The 17674-nt window shown below is 41.4% G+C and overlaps 2 protein-coding genes across 10 annotated transcripts in view; one reads left to right on the forward strand and one right to left on the reverse strand.

The window, feature by feature from the left end:
• Positions 1-17674, reverse strand: part of CHLSN (cholesin) — a 236458-nt gene that overhangs the window by 111313 nt on the left and 107471 nt on the right. The gene's annotated exons all lie outside the window — the stretch shown is intronic.
• The window catches only part of GPR146 (G protein-coupled receptor 146), an 89111-nt gene that overhangs the window by 64503 nt on the left and 6934 nt on the right, over positions 1-17674 (forward strand). For 3 of the 5 annotated variants that reach the window (XM_075899561.1, XM_006112844.4, XM_075899563.1), the window contains one exon: positions 3634-10546. The exons of the other annotated variants lie outside the window; for them this stretch is intronic. In XM_075899561.1, coding sequence (XP_075755676.1) covers positions 3678-4679 — 1002 coding nt within the window. In that variant the 5' untranslated portion in view covers positions 3634-3677 and the 3' untranslated portion in view covers positions 4680-10546. Of the gene's footprint in view, positions 1-3633; positions 10547-17674 lie in introns of those variants that run through there. 5 annotated transcript variants of the gene reach the window in all.

The following is a 17674-nucleotide window of genomic DNA, read 5'->3' on the forward strand; positions in this document are numbered from 1 at the left end:
CATGTTGTCTAGTGACATTCATTTCAATTGTGACATCTTTAGCACACACTTATCATAGAATCATAGGACTGGAAGGGACCTCGAGAGGTCATCGAGTCCAGCCCCCCGCCCTCAAGGCAGGACCAAGCTCCACCTACACCATCCCTGACAGATGTCTATCTAACCTGTTCTTAAATATCTCCAGAGAGGGAGATTCCACCACCTCCCTTGGCAATTTATTCCAATATTTGACCACCGACAGTTAGGAATTTTTTCCTAATGTCCAATCTAAACCTCCCCTGCTGCACTTTAAGCCCATTACTCCTTGTCCTGTCCTCAGAAACCAAGAGGAACAAATTTTCTCCTTCCTCCTTGTGACACCCTTTTAGATATTTGAAAACCGCTATCATGTCCCCCCTTAATCTTCTTTTTTCCAAACTAAACAAGCCCAGTTCATGAAGCCTGGCTTCATAGGTCATGTTCTCTAAACCTTTAATCATTCTTGTCGCTCTTCTCTGTACCCTTTCCAATTTCTCCACATCTTTCTTGAAATGTGGCGCCCAGAACTGGACACAGTACTAACTAGTGCAGAGTAGAGCGGCAGAATGACTTCACGAGTTTTGCTTACAACACACCTGTTGATACAACCTAGAATCATATTTGCTTTTTTTGCAACAGCATCACACTGTTGACTCATATTCAACTTGTGGTCCACTATGACCCCTAGATCCCTGCCATGCTCCTTCCTAGACAGTCGCTTCCCATCTTGTATGTATGGAACTGATTGTTCCTTCCTAAGTGGAGCACTTTGCATTTCTCTTTATTAAACCTCATCCTGTTTACCTCTGACCATTTCTCTAACTTGCTAAGGTCATTTTGAATTATGTCCCTATCCTCCAAAGAAGTCGCAACTCCACCCAGTTTGGTATCATCTGCAAACTTAATAAGCGTACTCTCTATCCCAATATCTACATCATTGATGAAGATATTGAACAGTACGGGTCCCAAAACAGACCCTTGAGGAACTCCACTTGTTATCCCTTTCCAGCAGGATTTAGAACCGTTAACAACCACTCTCTGACTACGGTTATCCAGCCAATTATGCACCCACCTTATCGTGGCCCTATCTAAGTTATATTTGCCTAGTTTATCAATAAGAATAACCTTGATTAACCTGGTCTCCTTTTTATTTCTTTCTATAAAGCGTGCCCACTCCCTCTCCAGTATTAGAAACCAGGAATTTAAACTAATGATGAGAATCTAACTATCCCTTTGTGTGTCTGACATGTAAGATCACCACCATGAAGATATCCAGCCTCTGGGACAGATGTCAGCAATCTTTAAACAGAACTCCCCATTTACTTCCATGGGGAGTCCTACATAAAAACTAGGGGGTCCTGTGGGAATACCAGTGCTGATACCACAGCCAGGAATATTTTTATTTTTCAACATTATAGGAAAATTATTTCCATACTTTTGCAACTCATAGCTTCCATTTAGGTTTGTGCTTAGATAAAAACTGGTTTCAGTAGAAGAGTTATCCTTAAGTTTATTAAGAATGCAGTAGCTGGGCAAACTCTAGAGTACAGGATTCTTTTTAAAGATATTAAAGATCAGACTTCCTTTTTTAAAGAGGTTAAGCAATTCCAGAAGAGGAAAGATGAATAAAAGTCAGACTGTCCTGATTACCCATCTCTGATAACATTACAATGTGTATTTAGTGTCAGTGTATACATTACTTGATTATATTTGAAGTGCTGACTTCAATATTTTCTTTTTGCTGAAAATAATAAGGACCTTTTATGTACATTCTGTATGAGTTAGGAAAAGTAGAAATGTGAAACATGTATCTCAGAGATGTCTTTCAAGTTTCTAGACATTAAACATTTCTGAATTCCTACCATATCCTCATAACAGGCTTTTCATGGTAAGATAACACTCTTTAATATTATGGAAGAGATATTACTACCACCATAATTTATAAGAAATGCATTCCTTTTTTGAAATACATATTATAAATGTAATATAGTGCAATATTTGACACAACTGCAGTGATTTCAATGTTAATTAGGGGCAAAATTCTAAACCATGCTAAATGTGGAAATTAAGAAAGGAATATTTTAAAAGGCTATTCCAAAAAAACCCTATACTTTTAAAAATTATTCTCTACCGAAGTAAAGTAGAAATTAATGAATTGGGCCCCAATCCTCCAAACAATGAACCATAATTATACTTACATATGTGGTCCTACTGAAATCATCGGGTAATTATTCATTGACCTGAGGCCTTAATTTGGGTACATTACTAGAAAATATACATTAGTTTTCCAAGTTCTCTGTGGTCTTGGTCCATCTCACTATTGGCCTAATCTGGTCCCACCTTCCATTATGATCTATCCTGACCTTGAATAATACTCAAATGCATTGTACAAGAGGTATAGCTTATGTATTAATATCTGTTGCATGCTCTATAACAAATTAATTAGTATGATGGATATGGTAACTCGAAATACAAACACACACACTAACTAATATTAAGAATTCCACACATCTATTCAAATTACAAAAACATAATTCTGAGCCATAAATTTTTTTTCCCTAGAATCATAGAACTCTAGAACTGGAAGGGATCTTGAGAAGTCATTGAGTCCAGTCTCCTGCCCTTACAGCAGGACCAAGCACCGTAGACCATCTGTGACGTAGTGGGGGTACCTGGCTGGTTTCTATGCTGCTGGCTCTGGGGTAACCCCCACTGGCTGCCGTGGGTACCACGACCCAGCAAAACAGGATGAGTCACTATGCAAACCAGTATGGCCAGACACCCCCCATGGAGAGGAACAAAGGAAGGTTGAATGCTGCCCTGGCTGGGGGGCAGGGCTGGAAGAGAGTTAGTGAGTGGCTGTCTGAGAGCATGGAGGAGACAGCCTAGGGAAAGGGGCTGGAGTTTAGGGGCCCAGTCTCCCCGATCTCAAGGGGGCCTGAGGCATCCTAGCACAGCTCTGTGACCAGATTACATCTGTGCTGTGCTGTATCCTGGAGAGGCAATAAACTTCCTCTATTCCACCGGCTGGTGCAGTCTGTTTGTGCCATTTCGGGTTGCAGGAGACGGGGGACCCCCAACCCGCCGTCACACCATCCCTGACAGATGTCTATCTAACCTACTCTTAAATATCTCCAGAGATGCAGATTCCATTACCTTCCTAGCCAACTTATTCCAGTGTTTAACCACCCTGACAGGAAGTTTTTTCTAATGTCCAGCCTAAACCTCCCTTGCTGCAGTTTAAGCCCATAGCTTCTTGTCCTATTCTCACAGGCCAAGGAGAACAATTTTCCTCCCTCCTCGTGACACCCTTTTAGATACCTGAAAAGCGCTATCATGTCCCCTCTCAGTCTTCTCCTTTCCAAACTAAACAAGCCCAATTCTTTCAGTCGTCCTTCATAGGTCATGTACTCTAGGCCTTTAATCACTCTTGTTGCTCTTCTCTGGACCTTCTCCAGATCCTAGACTAACAACCACCCATGCACTTTAACCATTTGTAGCACATAAAATGATCACATGTTGTGTGTAATATGTTTTCTTCAAGCTTAGATTCAATTTTATTTAGAATTTAAAACATGAACAATTTATTTACCTTTGCTATTTCTCTCCCTTCAGAAAAGCTGGTAATCAGAAGGGAAGATACAAAAGTTAAGATCACTATGTGGAGCTGTGAAGCTGTCAATGATACCAAGAACAGCGAGAACCAGAATCTCTGCCATGACTTCCATCTGGTTCTTTTCATCTTTTCCTTACTCTACCTCATCATTTGTTTTCCAGTTGGCCTTTGTTACAATGCCCTGCTGGTCCTAGTCAATCTCTGTAACAAAGCAACTATGACAATGCCAGATGTTTACTTTGTCAATATTGCAATTGCTGGCCTGATCATCAGTGGCATGGCACCAATGTACCTTCTAGGACCTGGCAATACAAAATGGGCCATCTGGAATTTTAACAATGAAGTTTATATTACATTACTCATTTTATTCAATGTTTCATCTTTAGTTATCATGTACTCTACTACATTGCTCAGCCTGGATTACTACATTGAACGTGCTTTACCAAGAACTTACATGTCAAGCGTGTACAACACTAAACATGTATGTGGATTCATCTGGGGAGGAGCTATGCTTACAAGTTTCTCATCTCTCTTATTCTACGTTTGCAATCACGTATCCACTAAAATAATTGAATGTTCCAAGATGCAAAACAAAGAAGCAGCAGATGCCATTATGGTTTTTATTGGGTATGTCGTACCAGTTATTGCTGTACTGTATGCACTTGTGTTAATTTTGCGAATTCGTAATGAGACTACACCACTGGACCAAGACACTGGAAGATTAGATCCTTCAGTGCACAGGCTTTTGATTGCTACAGTCTGTACACAGTTTACATTATGGACCCCCTACTATGTAACTCTTTTAGTAAATACTTTTATTAATGCACAAGGAACACTTACAGATGAAAATTACATCCGAATATTAACTTTTATCGAGAGTTTATCAAAATTGTTGGCTTTCTCAAGTAGTTTTGTGATGCCTCTACTCTACCGATCTATTAACAAAAACTTTCCCCACAAATTACGACGGCTGCTTAAAAGAATACACTGTGGAAATCAAAGATGTTCTCATGAAAGCACAGTAGTACAGCAAGTTATGACGTAGGTATGAAAGAATCCAATGGTGCTCAATTACTGCAGTGTTTTGTATTCTGTACTCAATTTGTGACAAAGTTTTGTCTATCTTGAAATATTATATATGGGAGCACCTAAGAAGGAGGCTTGAAAAGAACTTCCATTATAAATATATAATTTACAGGTTAAAATCTACAGAGTGTAAAAAATGTTGCAAAAAGTCTCTTAAGAGTCTATCTACATATTATAATCATCCCTGTGTTTTCCAATATTTTCAATGCACTGAGTCAGATAAAAAACATGTTCTTTGTCTTCACAGTTCTAATAATCCTGTCTGGAGAAATCACTAAGAGCTTAAATGAAGCCCTGATTGAATACATAGCACTTTGTTATCTTGTACAAGAAAAAAAGTAGTATTTTACTCTCCATAAAGGAACACAATTGTTTTAATTTTAAAAGAACAGCTATTCTTGGTGAAGATGATCTCTGCAGAATATCAGAGTGTTCAACTATACAAGTTTTAATTGTGAAGTGCTAATTATTAGTTTCTTTAGTATTTAATTAATTTGCTTCCTATCCCTTATTCAAAGAAGGGAAGAGGAACCTAAAATGTAATTCTAAGAAAAGATATTCTCATACAGACTTAGCTACATCTTAACTTCTTTGACAAATCAAATCTTCCTAAAGGTAACAAATAACAAACGTGCATTTATGTTTTCATTGCTCTCTGTGTGTCATAAAAACATTTCAATGGTTCAGAAATATTTATTAACTATTTTAAGAGAATGAAGAGACATTTGCTCTTATTAAAATGAAGGATACAGTGGTTCATGAAGTCAGAGTGAAAGCAAAATGTACACTATTGAAGAGTGTTTGGCTAAGTGTTATGGTTCACAAAAGGTTGTGTAACTAGAGTGAATTATCTTACACAAATAAATATGTTTCTAATGAACATTTTGCATTTTTAAGGGATATGTTTATGATAGTAATAAACTGAGTCTCTTTAATCACAGGACATTGTTCAACATTGGGAGGAAAAAGCTTTTCAATCTAGATATTGTTTTAAAATGGGCGAGGACCTGGAACCCTTTATAAGTCTCATAAGTTACTCTTTTCCTTGAACAGAACAATGTGTTGCTTCCTTTAAAATGTGTTAGACTATGAGTAGTCATTCTTAAACTAGGCTCAGTTATCACTATTTTACTTTTTAAACATCAAAATTATAGCACATGAAGTAACAGGAAATGTAAAGCAGAACGAAAAGCAAAATCTATAGCTTCTAGTATTTTTAAACATTTTAGCATCTAAATTTAACCACTTGAAACTGCTTTGTTTTACATAAACAAAAATAATTTGTATTTTATTTAATACAGCAACAGCCAGGTAAGGAAGGGCGGAAACTAATCCACAACAGAATATTTAAAATGGATAGTTATTAATTCCAACCAGCATTAGTTACTTGCTAAATATTTAGAAGAGGAACTCCTTGCAACATGACTCTAGGATGCATGGTATCAATTCAATTCTCTTAATTTGCAATAGCAATAAAGAAATTCAGTGCAGATTGCCAAATTTCACAGTTGGGAGAGTATTTGAAAAACAGAGATGCTGCAAATACAAATAGTGGAACCTCGTTGACCTGCACAAACAGGAGAGGGCAAGTTAGAGAGGTTTTGGGACCAAAATGTTTGGTGAGAGCACTGATCCAATGGCTAATTGTAAGTGCCCTCACTTGAGTATAGACAGCAGAGAGGCCAGAAGATGAATTAGTCCTCTCCTGCTGGCTTTTGGGGAACGTGATATCATCAAAACTGGCCATGTATCAATACAGTAGCAGAATTCCATGGGTTTAGAAGTAAAACTGCAAAACTAAAATTCCACATTAGTGTGGATATATAGTTTACCAAAGTGCAGGTTAGCAAGATTATGTTGCAAAAGAAATGAGAATAACTTTAAAACCCTTTTAGCTGGTTCATAGTACCATTTCACCATACTCTCTATTCCAGGTTTTTGTCTCTCTCTTTATTGATTACAAACTACTGTACATGAGACAGGAAAAATGGCTCACAATCCATTTACCATGTCTTTCTCCTTTTCCCCACTTCAATACTATTCCTCCACACACCTGTCTCCGCTTCTATTTTCTGGATAGTAATTTATTCAGCTCTCCCAAGAACAGGTTGGTGTCTCTACTGTTCTTTTTCGTATATTGTTTATATTTTTTTTATTAATTACTTATTTTAAGACTTTTGCCCAAAATAATTTTATGTTTATTCCCCTGTATAGTAAACCACTTGAAGGACTGTTCAGCTCAATCATATTAATCCCTTTCACAGGGATGTTAAATTTAGTTTAATCAACTAATCGACTAGTCAATGGATTTTTCATCGACTAGTCAATTAGTCAATAAGCGGGAGAGCCATAGCGGGGTTAGCTCCTAACCCTGAGAGCTAACCCCCTTTGCAGCTCTGCCTTTTAAATGTATTAAGAGCTGGTAAATGTAAAAAGGCTGGAGTGCAGTGGGGGAATGAGCTGGCCCGACTCGCACCGGGTCTCCCCCCCCCCGCTGTGCTTCTGATTTTTAAACATATTGAGAGCCGGCAGAATAGAGCCACCAAGAGTTTTGTGTCCTTGACACACCTGGTTCCTCAAATTGCCTTCATATTTTCCTGTGCTCATAACATTGTGGTGTTGTTTACAAGACATCTACAGCAAATAAATGGCATGACATTTAAGACTTTACAAATGCTGCAAAGGAAGTTAAATGCATTTTTTAAAGTTGATAGTCTGGACTTTTTAGGACAAGTAGCACTTGATAGAACATGGCCAGCAAACTCTTGGGAAAGAGCATCCTGTACAGAATGAAGCTGGAGTTGAGAGAGGATAAAGTTGCAATGACAAAAAGAGGTGTTTGTGTTCCTCTATTTTCAGACAAATCATTTATCAGAGTTCCATTTCTGAAACTAGTTTCAAGACGATCATAGAATCATAGAATAATAGGACTGGAAGGGACCTCAAGAGGTCATCGAGTCCAGCCCCCCGCCCTCAAGGCAGGACCAAGCTCCGTGTACACCATCCCTGACAGATGTCTATCTAACCTGTTTTTAAATATCTCCAGAGAGGCAGATTCCACCACCTCCCTTGGCAATTTATTCCAATATTTGACCACCCTGACAGTTAGGAATTTTTTCCTAATGTCCAATCTAAACCTCCCCTGCTGCACTTTAAGCCCATTACTCCTTGTCCTGTCCTCAGAAACCAAGAGGAACAAATTTTCTCCTTCCTCCTTGTGACACCCTTTTAGATATTTGAAAACCGCTATCATGTCCCCCCTTAATCTTCTTTTTTCCAAACTAAACAAGCCCAGTTCATGAAGCCTGGCTTCATAGGTCATGTTCTCTAAACCTTTAATCATTCTTGTCGCTCTTCTCTGTACCCTTTCCAATTTCTCCACATCTTTCTTGAAATGTGGCACCCAGAACTGGACACAGTACTCCAGCTGAGGCCTAACTAGTGCAGAGTAGAGCGGCAGAATGACTTCATGAGTTTTGCTTACAACACACCCGATGAGATAGTGGAGCATGAAGAGAACTGGCAACATAGCAAAAAATTATTTAGAGGAGGAGATCTATGCTTGTTAACAATAGAGTTTAGAGTTAACATCACATTGAAATGAATGGGACACCTCATACTTCTAAAGAGCTATTGTTCAGGCTGTCTGCAGACTAAGGGAGACTTCACTGTACCAGTTACTCTCAGTTTGAGAGAGCCTATACTGCCTGTGCTTTCACCTGGCCATGGACGAGCATTTTCGCAAATCATTGGTTTCCTTTTCTACTCTGAGAATTTGTAACTGTTGCTGTCTGCCTCCTATAATTCCCACCAACAAGTGAACAGCTAATAAAACTTCACATACCCATCTAGAAGAATTAACTTTTCTTTTCTGTCCTGTAACAGTTGCTACAAGTGCAGTCCAGCATTCAGTTGCTACACAAGTTCAAGGCACTGAATTTCTAGGAGAGAAACCAACTTTATCTAGTGTGACTATAGTCTCACACAAGATTGAATGCCTCTTTAAAAAGCACTTCCAGAATGTTATAGCTGTCTTAGCCTTGGTCTACACTAGGACTTTATTCCGAAATAACCCTTTCAAGTTCGAATTTAAAAGTGGTGCATCCACATTACCAAGACCATTATTTCAAAATAAGGGGCCATGGAATTTGAACTCTGTACTCCTACTTTTCACAAAGAGTAACGCTAATTCCAAAATAGTAATTTTGAAATAACGTCAGTATGGACGTTCCAGTGCTGCTAATTTGAATTTATTGGCCTCTCGGAGGCCTCCTGCTACTCCCCAGAGTGCTTCCTGGGGCTCTAAATCCAAGTTAGTGCTACCACATTAACTAAACATGCCTCCGACTAATTTCCCCCTAGTGAGAACACTAGTTTGAATTTGTTAAATTGGGAGTTCTTAAGTTGAATTTAGTACTTTTGAAATAATTTCCTAGTGTAGACATGGCCTTAGAGATTTAGCTGCATCAGTTTTTTAACTCCACTATTTGCTTTCCTTGTTCACTTACAATTTTATATCCCCACATAATCTTATCCCTAATCTTCACAAATATGCATCCTCTTCATTTGTAATGGATAAAATGCCACATTAATTTCTGTCCTTTTCCACTTACATGAAAATCCTTGCTTCACACCATTGATCTTTTATAATCTCTCTTCAGATTATCATTTCGTGTCACTTTTAATGTACTATGAAATTTGATTTTCATGTTTCATTTTGCTCTTTTACTCTTTTATATGGGACCTCATGCTTTGTCTGTGGAACCATTCACTGTGTTTTAGCGTCACTAGGTTCCATTCCATTGTCTTTTTATAAAATTTCAGTTTTATCAGAATGATTTGATACTGTAACTCAAAGTTGTCCAATAGATGCTGTTTTAATGAAAAAAATTAATCAGTTTACTTCAACATATTCTACAAATCTGAAGACCGTTTTAAAGTTTAGATTGTGTGTGTGTGTGCATGAAGTTAAGAATGATTGCATATATCTTCAGAAATATTTTAAATATCAGGGTATCATCCCCCTCATTTATGTTTCTGGATTAGACTGGGTTTTTATTTTCAACCGTGAACCTGGCTACTCTATAGACTTTATGACATGAAACTGCCCAACTACTTTTCTAGGGGAAGGCTGACAATGCTTTCTGTATTTGCACTCACTCTCCATTAATATTAGATTAGTAGTGTTTTTTTTTTTTAAATGAATACCCAAATGGGCAACAGCAATTTTACTTTTTAAAAATAAATACCCAAATGGACAGCCGCTTTGCAGGGCTTGTACAAATATAAAAACATATGAACACAAACATTAGAAACTGTACTTGAAAGAAAATTACATATGGGGTAGTGAAAATATATGGAATTTTATGGCCAAATCTTTGATAGGTCAAGTTCTCAAAACATAGCAAACACCAGTAAATCAAAAGTGGGGCCTTTCCATTTCAATTCCTGAAGGTTTTTGATTGCTTTGTAAATATGAGCTGATCTATTTTGCATTTGAATTAATAGTGGTAAAGTAATGTATATATACAGATAAAAGTAGCCTACTGATGTAAAAAAATTGCAAAGAATTTATTAAATTATTTAAAAAATAAGATACAAGTCTATCACCATTTAAATGTAGACCTCTTTCAATAATTGAAGTGTACTGTATACATTTCTGTTTGCATAAACTGTAAATTAGAAAGCACACAAAAAGTGCCATTATTAACAGTATTATTTTCTAACAGAGTTTAGTATTTGAGCTGATTTATTATTTGTAACCTCTCCACTTTCTGAAGAGCCAGTTATGTCAAATCAATAAACTAACAACACTGTTCATGTCTACCTCAACTTATGTTATTTCTACAGCTGGTTTTCAGCCTGATTTGTGTTGGCTGATTGATAAAAGCACTAGTTTCCACATTTTCCATTTGAAAACCAAACTCCAAAGGGGCTCTGCAGAGTTATCTTTCTATCAAAGAGCGGTGATCCACCAGAAATGTTTTCTCTCCACATTTTTTAAAATCAGTGCAGACTGGTCAGCTCTGGTCAATTCTTGCTTTTTGTTGCTGCTGACGTGGAAACATTATATAGTTTTATTCCTTTTGTATGCTTGAAACACTGCCTATCCCACGCACCTTTTTAAAAATATTTTAAGCATATTTTAAACTTTATTGAAACCAACATACTTTGTAAAACACAGGAAAGAACAACCTAGCACACAAGTAATTTGCATCTATTTATATACATTTTATCTGCTGAACTTATTTTCTGATATCTACATTTCTCCCTTCTCCACTTGTGACAGTGAGAGATCTCTCAGTTAAAGTGCAGCTAGAGGGCATGTGATACCAAAAATTTGAACTTTAACCTTCAATTGTTTTGTGATGCACAATTAAGTATTACACAAAGCTTAAGTCTATGCCAAAAATAATGGCAATATAGATAATGGTGACGTTCTCTTCCTTACTAAATAATTAAAACTACCAAAAATGGCAGTTCTGCATTTCATGGAAAAATCACTCCCTCATAAGGTTCCTTAAGGCCCTGTAAAAAGGGGTGTGATATTTTTGCACACATAGCTATGCTAGTGTGATGGAGCTACTTGCCTCTTCTGAATACCCTCTATTGCAGGGATGAGGAACCTTTTTTGGGGCTGTTGACCCACAGAAAAAATCAATCAGGGGCCGCACACAAGTGAGAAGCAACAAACCAAAAAACAAAAACCCTCACTGACATGGCCCTGAACAGGAGAAAGACACTTCCCACATACCACTTGCCCATCAGAGCTTAGAGGGGCCCAGTCTAGTAGATTTTTGTGTCTCCAGCCCTGTGGTGGGGGACAGCCGGAGGCTGGAGCACCAGCACAGGCTTCCCAATGCTGAAGGAGCTCTGAGTTTGGGGGCTGGATCCATTAGGTATGTGCATGCCTGTCTCTTTTTTCAGCTTTTGAGCTGCTCACTGTGCCTCCTACTGGTTACCACCCTTGTCAGACAGATCTTTGGCAACTCAGACATGAACAAAACACACTCCTTCCAAGGTACAAGTCCAACAGGGCCTATGGGTGTGTCTAAACTACATGGCTCCGTCGATGGAGCCATGTAGATTAGGCTGATCGGCAGAGGGAAATGAAGCCGCGATTTAAATAATCGCGGCTTCATTTAAATTTAAATTGCTGCCGCGCTCTGCCAACCAGCTGATCATCAGCTGTTTGTCGGAAGATCGGGGCAGTCTGGATGCGTTGCTGTCGACAAGGAAGCCTTGTTCAGCCCTGCAGCCAGCCAGGAGTGTATCCCTCGATCACTTTTCAAAATCTTGGAGTGGCCCCCCCATCAAAAATTATTGCCCATTCCTGCCTTAGAGACTAACAAATATATCATGAGCTTTCATGGGTAAAACCCACTTCCTCAGATGAGTGAAGGGTCTGTTTTGGGATCGGCTCTGTTCAATATCTTCATCAACGATTTAGATATTGGTATAGAAAGTACGCTTATTACGTTTGCAGATGATACCAAGCTGGGAAGGGTTGCGACTGCTCTGGAGGATAGCGTCATAATTCAAAATGATCTGGACAAATTAGAGAAATGGTGTGAGGTAAACAGGATGAAGTTTAATAGAGACAAATGTAAAGTGCTCCACTTAGGAAGGAACAATCAGTTTCACACGTACAGAATGGGAAGCGACTGTCTAGGAAGGAGTATGGCAGAAAGGGACCTAGGGGTTATAGTGGACCACAAGCTGAATATGAGTCAGCTGTGTGATGCTGTTGCAAAAAAAGCAAACATGATTCTGGGATGCATTAACAGGTGTGTTTGAGCAAGACACGAGAAGTCATTCTTCCACTCTACTCTGCGCTGGTTAGGCCTCAGTTGGAGTATTGTGTCCAATTCTGGGCACCGCATTTCAAGAAAGATGCAGAGAAACTGGAGAGGGTCCAGAGAAGAGCAACAAGAATGATTAAAGATCTAGAGAAAATGACCTATGAAGGAAGGCTGAAAGAATTGGGTCTGTTTAGTTTAGAAAAGAGAAGACTGGGGGGGGGGGGGGGGGGGGGGAGGGAAACATGATAGCCGTTTTCAAGTATCTAAAAGGGTGTCATAAGGAGGAGGGAGAAAACTTGTTCATCTTGGCCTCTGAGGATAGAACAAGAAGCAATGGGCTTAAACTGCAGTAAGGGAGGTTTAGGTTGGACATTAGGAAAAAGTTCCTAACTGTCAGGGTAGTCAAACACTGGAATAAGTTGCCCAGGGAGGTTGTGGAATCCCCATCTCTGCAGATATTTAAGAGTAGGTTAGATAAATGTCTATCAGAGATGATCTAGACAGTATTTGGTCCTGCCATGAGGGCAGGGGACTGGACTCGATGACCTCTCAAGGTCTTTTCCAGTCCTAGTATTCTATGATGCTTTAACTGTGCTGGTATCATTAAATATACAAGATTAAAAGGCAGACAAAACTTTGGGAACATCACACATGGGGATGTTAAATATCAGTTAATAGTAAATTAACCTTATTAATTTTTTGTCGGGGGCCAACTGAGCTTCCGGACCAGGTGCATGCCAGAACTGAGCTGGGCTGCCTGCCTGGCTCCTAATGCACTTTAAATGCAGAGCCTCAGCAGGGGTAGGTCCTGGACCTGGCATGAGCCAGGACTGAGCCAGACTGCTGGCAAGCCAGCTAAAAAATGTACTGGTGAGGGAGAGAGGAAATGCATGTAATCTATAACATTAACCTATAAGCTTCTGCTTATTGGTTAATTAACTATACTATTACATCCCTAGTCACACATTATAAAGCTTGATCAAACTGTATTATTAATTTTTAAAAAATTATTGAACTTTGCAAGTCACAGTTCTAATATGAAAATCTCTTCATCCATGAATGTGAGGTCAGCTGTGAATGAAAAAAATAACCCCTTATTCTCAGCATAAAGCCCGAGGAAGAAGAATATGGTAAAGAACCCTGTGTCTCTGTTTATGAGATGTAGTAGTAGTTCCCCATGTCCATTATTTGTAGTCAGTGAATCCATGCAATTCATGCACCATTTGGCCGTATGCTTGAGATTCCCCACTTTTTGCACTGCAACTGAGAACAATCATAGAACTTAACTCCATGTACAATTACTGCTGCTCCCGAATAACTTAACTGTAGTGATCCTACTGCAAAGTAGGGCGATTAGAATCCATGTAAAAAGGTAACCATTTAACTGCTAAAAAGCATAGAGGTCACAGAGTTACATGCTGGGGCTCTGCAGTATACAGCTTAAATAAGCTTTTCACTGCAGGGCCCACTGGCTTTGCTCTTGGCTCCTCCCTGAGAGCAAAGCCAGCAACAGCTGCTGGCGCCTCTCCTGAGGAGGCAGTTTTGCTGCCGCAGGGAAGCCACTTCTCCAGGAGCAGAGCCGGCAAGAGCTGCTGGTGTATTTACTGAGGGCTCTGCAGTTGGCGCCACTCCTGGGCAGCCAGCATGTAACCTGCAGCAGGGGGGCTGGGCCAGGCCCACCACAGCCTGGAGCTGCTTTGGCTGGCTGGCCGGAGCAGCCTCTGCCTGCAGAGGGCACCGGGGCAAGAGCAGCTGCTTCAGCCCCTACAAGTTAATCAAACCGGCAAGCATTACCTGGTTAGAGCAATGCTTACCACATCCCTACTGCAAGGTGAGCCTTACACACTATGGAAGAATTTAACATGCTGTAAAAGGGTCCTACATCAGCGGGTGGGGCACCGCTGATTCCCTAAAGTGCCCACAAGTCCGTGAGGCATGCCTCAGCCGAGTGATAGTTTGTGAGGCCCCACCCGGGGTCAAGGCAGGGGCGACGGACACGGGATTAATACAAATAGTCACCAGTTCACACTTAAGGTGCAGCCTTGGGTCAGGGCGACAAGTGTCTATCAAAGCTTTGGCTGGGTCCCAACCAGACAGGCAGTCGGGTCTCCTCACTCTGGGAGAGCCGACAAGCACAGGGGTTCTGGCTCTACGGGGGGACGGGGAGGGAGGACGGGGATGAGTAGCAAGGGGGATGTGGGCCCTCCCTACTCCACCACGTCCCGGCCCAGGGCCCTAACAGTGGCAAGGGGACAGCCACTGAACTGGCGGGGCTCCAGGCCGTAATGCGACATCCAGGTTGGTGGGTCAGCAGGGGGTCCAAACCACAGAGTGCTGCCCACCCAACTTCCATTTCTTCAGCCGTCACAGGGTCGGCTGTTCCTGGGCCACTTTCTACGCCCCCTGTGGGCCTACCCGATTCTGGTGGATCCTCGGGCAACAGTGGGGCTGGCAGGGTGTCCATGGGCTCCAGTTCAGGCAGGGCTCCAGGTGAGCCAGCCCAGTCGTCGGTGCCCAGCAAGGGTTCCGGTGGGATCAGCATGGGTTCGGGCGGTGGCCGATGTCTCCACAGTCCGGGTCAGGGCTCTGAGGTTGGCAGGGGTCCAGGCAGGGCAGGATTAAGACCTTTAGAGGCCCTAAGCACTGAAAAGATTATGGTGCCCCCCATATGTAATTCAAAATAAAAACAATACTATACCGTAAAATCTCTCTCTTTTTTTTTGGGTGCCCCTGCTTTGCTGGTGCCCTAAGCACGTCCTTAGTCTGCCTATTGGGTAATCCAGCCCTGGGTCCAGGCGGCCCAACCCAGTTCTGGGGCTGGGGGCAGTGTGGCTGAGGTCTACACTGCGGGAGCCAGGGCCAGGCATCTGCTCAGCTCAGCTGCCTGGCTACGACTGAACCTGTGGCTCTTATAGCCCCAGACCTGCCCTCTGACTTCCTGTGGGCAGGGCTAGGTGTGGCTGAACCCATCCACCAAGGGGTCATAGAGGGCACTTCCTCTTCCGGATCAGCGGGCAATCATGTTCCTGTCCCAGGCTCAGGCTTATAACACATGCCATTCAAAAGGCTGATAACAGCACCTAAGAGAGAAAGGGTGCCTCCGGCTATCTCACCCCCATTAGTAAGTACAGTACTTCAACAAAATATCTATCATTAACAGTCAAGAACATAAGTGTCAGAAAATATAGTCACAATTATTTTCTTAAGCCTTCTTTCTGATTTTTATATAGATTTGATACAGAAAGCAAATGAAAAGTAGCTGTAATTCACAAGGGATGGATGGTAAAACTTTAAAAGGTGCTTCAATAACTCAGGCCTAACTCTCGCTGAAAGTCAACAGAAATTAGGAGCCTAAATGCCAAAGATTTTTTTAAATGGGACCTGAGTTGCTTAATCATTTTTTACATTTTTACCCTAACTCTCAATTTCAAAAGTGATTTATGTATGTAAGTGCCTAAATCCAGCTGATTTTCAGTGAGACCTGGATTAAGGCTAAATGGACCCAGATCATCAATGGCAGGATATATTTTTCTTCATGAAGGAAAAATGTCCTAATTTCCAAGCAGTAAATTAAAAGCCATTCCCTACTACAGAGGTTCTCAATCATTCCAACTATTATATCCCTTTCACGAGTCAGGTTTGTCTTGCATATTCCAAGTTTCACCTCACAAACTGCTTGCTTAAAAAAATCAGACATAAAAATGTGTCATAGCATAATATTACTGAAGAATTAATTGCTTACATTCTCATTTGTATCATATAATTATATAATTAATTGAAATATAAATATTATACTTGCATTTCAGTGTATAATATATAGAGCAATATAAACAAGTCATCCGCTGCATGAAATTTTAGATTATACTGATTTTGTGCAGCCTTATATGCAGCCCGTTGTATATCTAGGCACCTATCTAGTTGAGTATTCCCTTCAAGACCTCGGTGTATCCCTGGGATGGAGAATCTCTATTCTGTTAATCTGTATAAGAGAGCCAGCACTCAATGAACAAATTAAGTAATATATGAAAAGCTTTTTTGAGATGAGCAATCCTGTGTTATCTGTTGAACTTTCCATCTCCATTGGTACACACCAAAAAGACAATCGGAGTACATCATACAGGTTTCTAACTCCCAAGTCTGGCACCCCTGGGAACTGACCAGTCCCGAACCAGGGAATATGCCCGAGTAGGGCAAGTCAATGCCAGCCCCCCTGCTTCCACTGACTGCGGGGCTCTGTTATGGCAGCAGCAGAGGGACTGGCATTAACCAAGCAGGGTTAAGGGGGAAAGAATGCTTGGGGGAAGAGGGAGGGCAGCTGCAGGGCTCCATGGCCAGGCTGTACTCCCAGCCCCCACGGCCAGCCACACTGGCCTGTACTCCCAACTCCTGGCTGCAAGACTCCAGAGCCACCCCACTTCAATCCCCGAATGTTCCTCCTTGGCTCCTCCCCATCCCTCTCTGAGATTGAGTGCAGCAAATGAGCTATTTGCAGCAGTCCAGAAACTCTGGGAAGGTAGGGGAGGAGTTGCTGAGCACAGGGCCCAGCTTTTCCCCAGGAGTGCTCCAGCACTCGCCCCTCTATCCCTGCTTGGTTAATGCCAGCCCCACCAATACAGAGGTAACAGGAAAAGAGGGATGGTCCCACAGGAGCTAGTATGCGTGGGGAGCCAGCTTAAAAGCTGGCTGCTGCAGCTCCCACCTGCCTTTCCCCAGCACTGCTGCCTCTGATACAGAGGCAGCAGCGGGAAAGAGGGAGTGTCTGGGTATAACCATGCAGGTTAATTGATGAGCCCATGTACACTATCATATTCCTACCAAATATGTGCTATAAAGTTTAATTTTTGCAAAGCTTTTAATTAGTACAAATTATTGCTACTTTTACTATAAAATGCCACATTCATCTACAGTAGGGTTACCAGATGATTTCAAAAAAATACCGGACACACTTGATCTCAGATTGGGGGGAAAGGGGCTGGCTGGGAGGGGATTGGTGAGGGGGGAGCGGGGCTGACCGGCGGGGAGCGGGACTGGCCAGGAGGGAGTTGAGGGGAGCGGGGCTGGCCCGGGGAGATTGGGGGAAGAAACTGGCTGGCGGGAAGCAGGGATGGCTGGGAGGGGGTCGAGGGGAGTAGGGCTGGCTGGGAGGGGAGGG

This window comes from Pelodiscus sinensis, chromosome 16 (assembly GCF_049634645.1).
Source record: "Pelodiscus sinensis isolate JC-2024 chromosome 16, ASM4963464v1, whole genome shotgun sequence".
In the NCBI taxonomy this organism is placed as follows: domain Eukaryota; kingdom Metazoa; phylum Chordata; order Testudines; family Trionychidae; genus Pelodiscus; species Pelodiscus sinensis.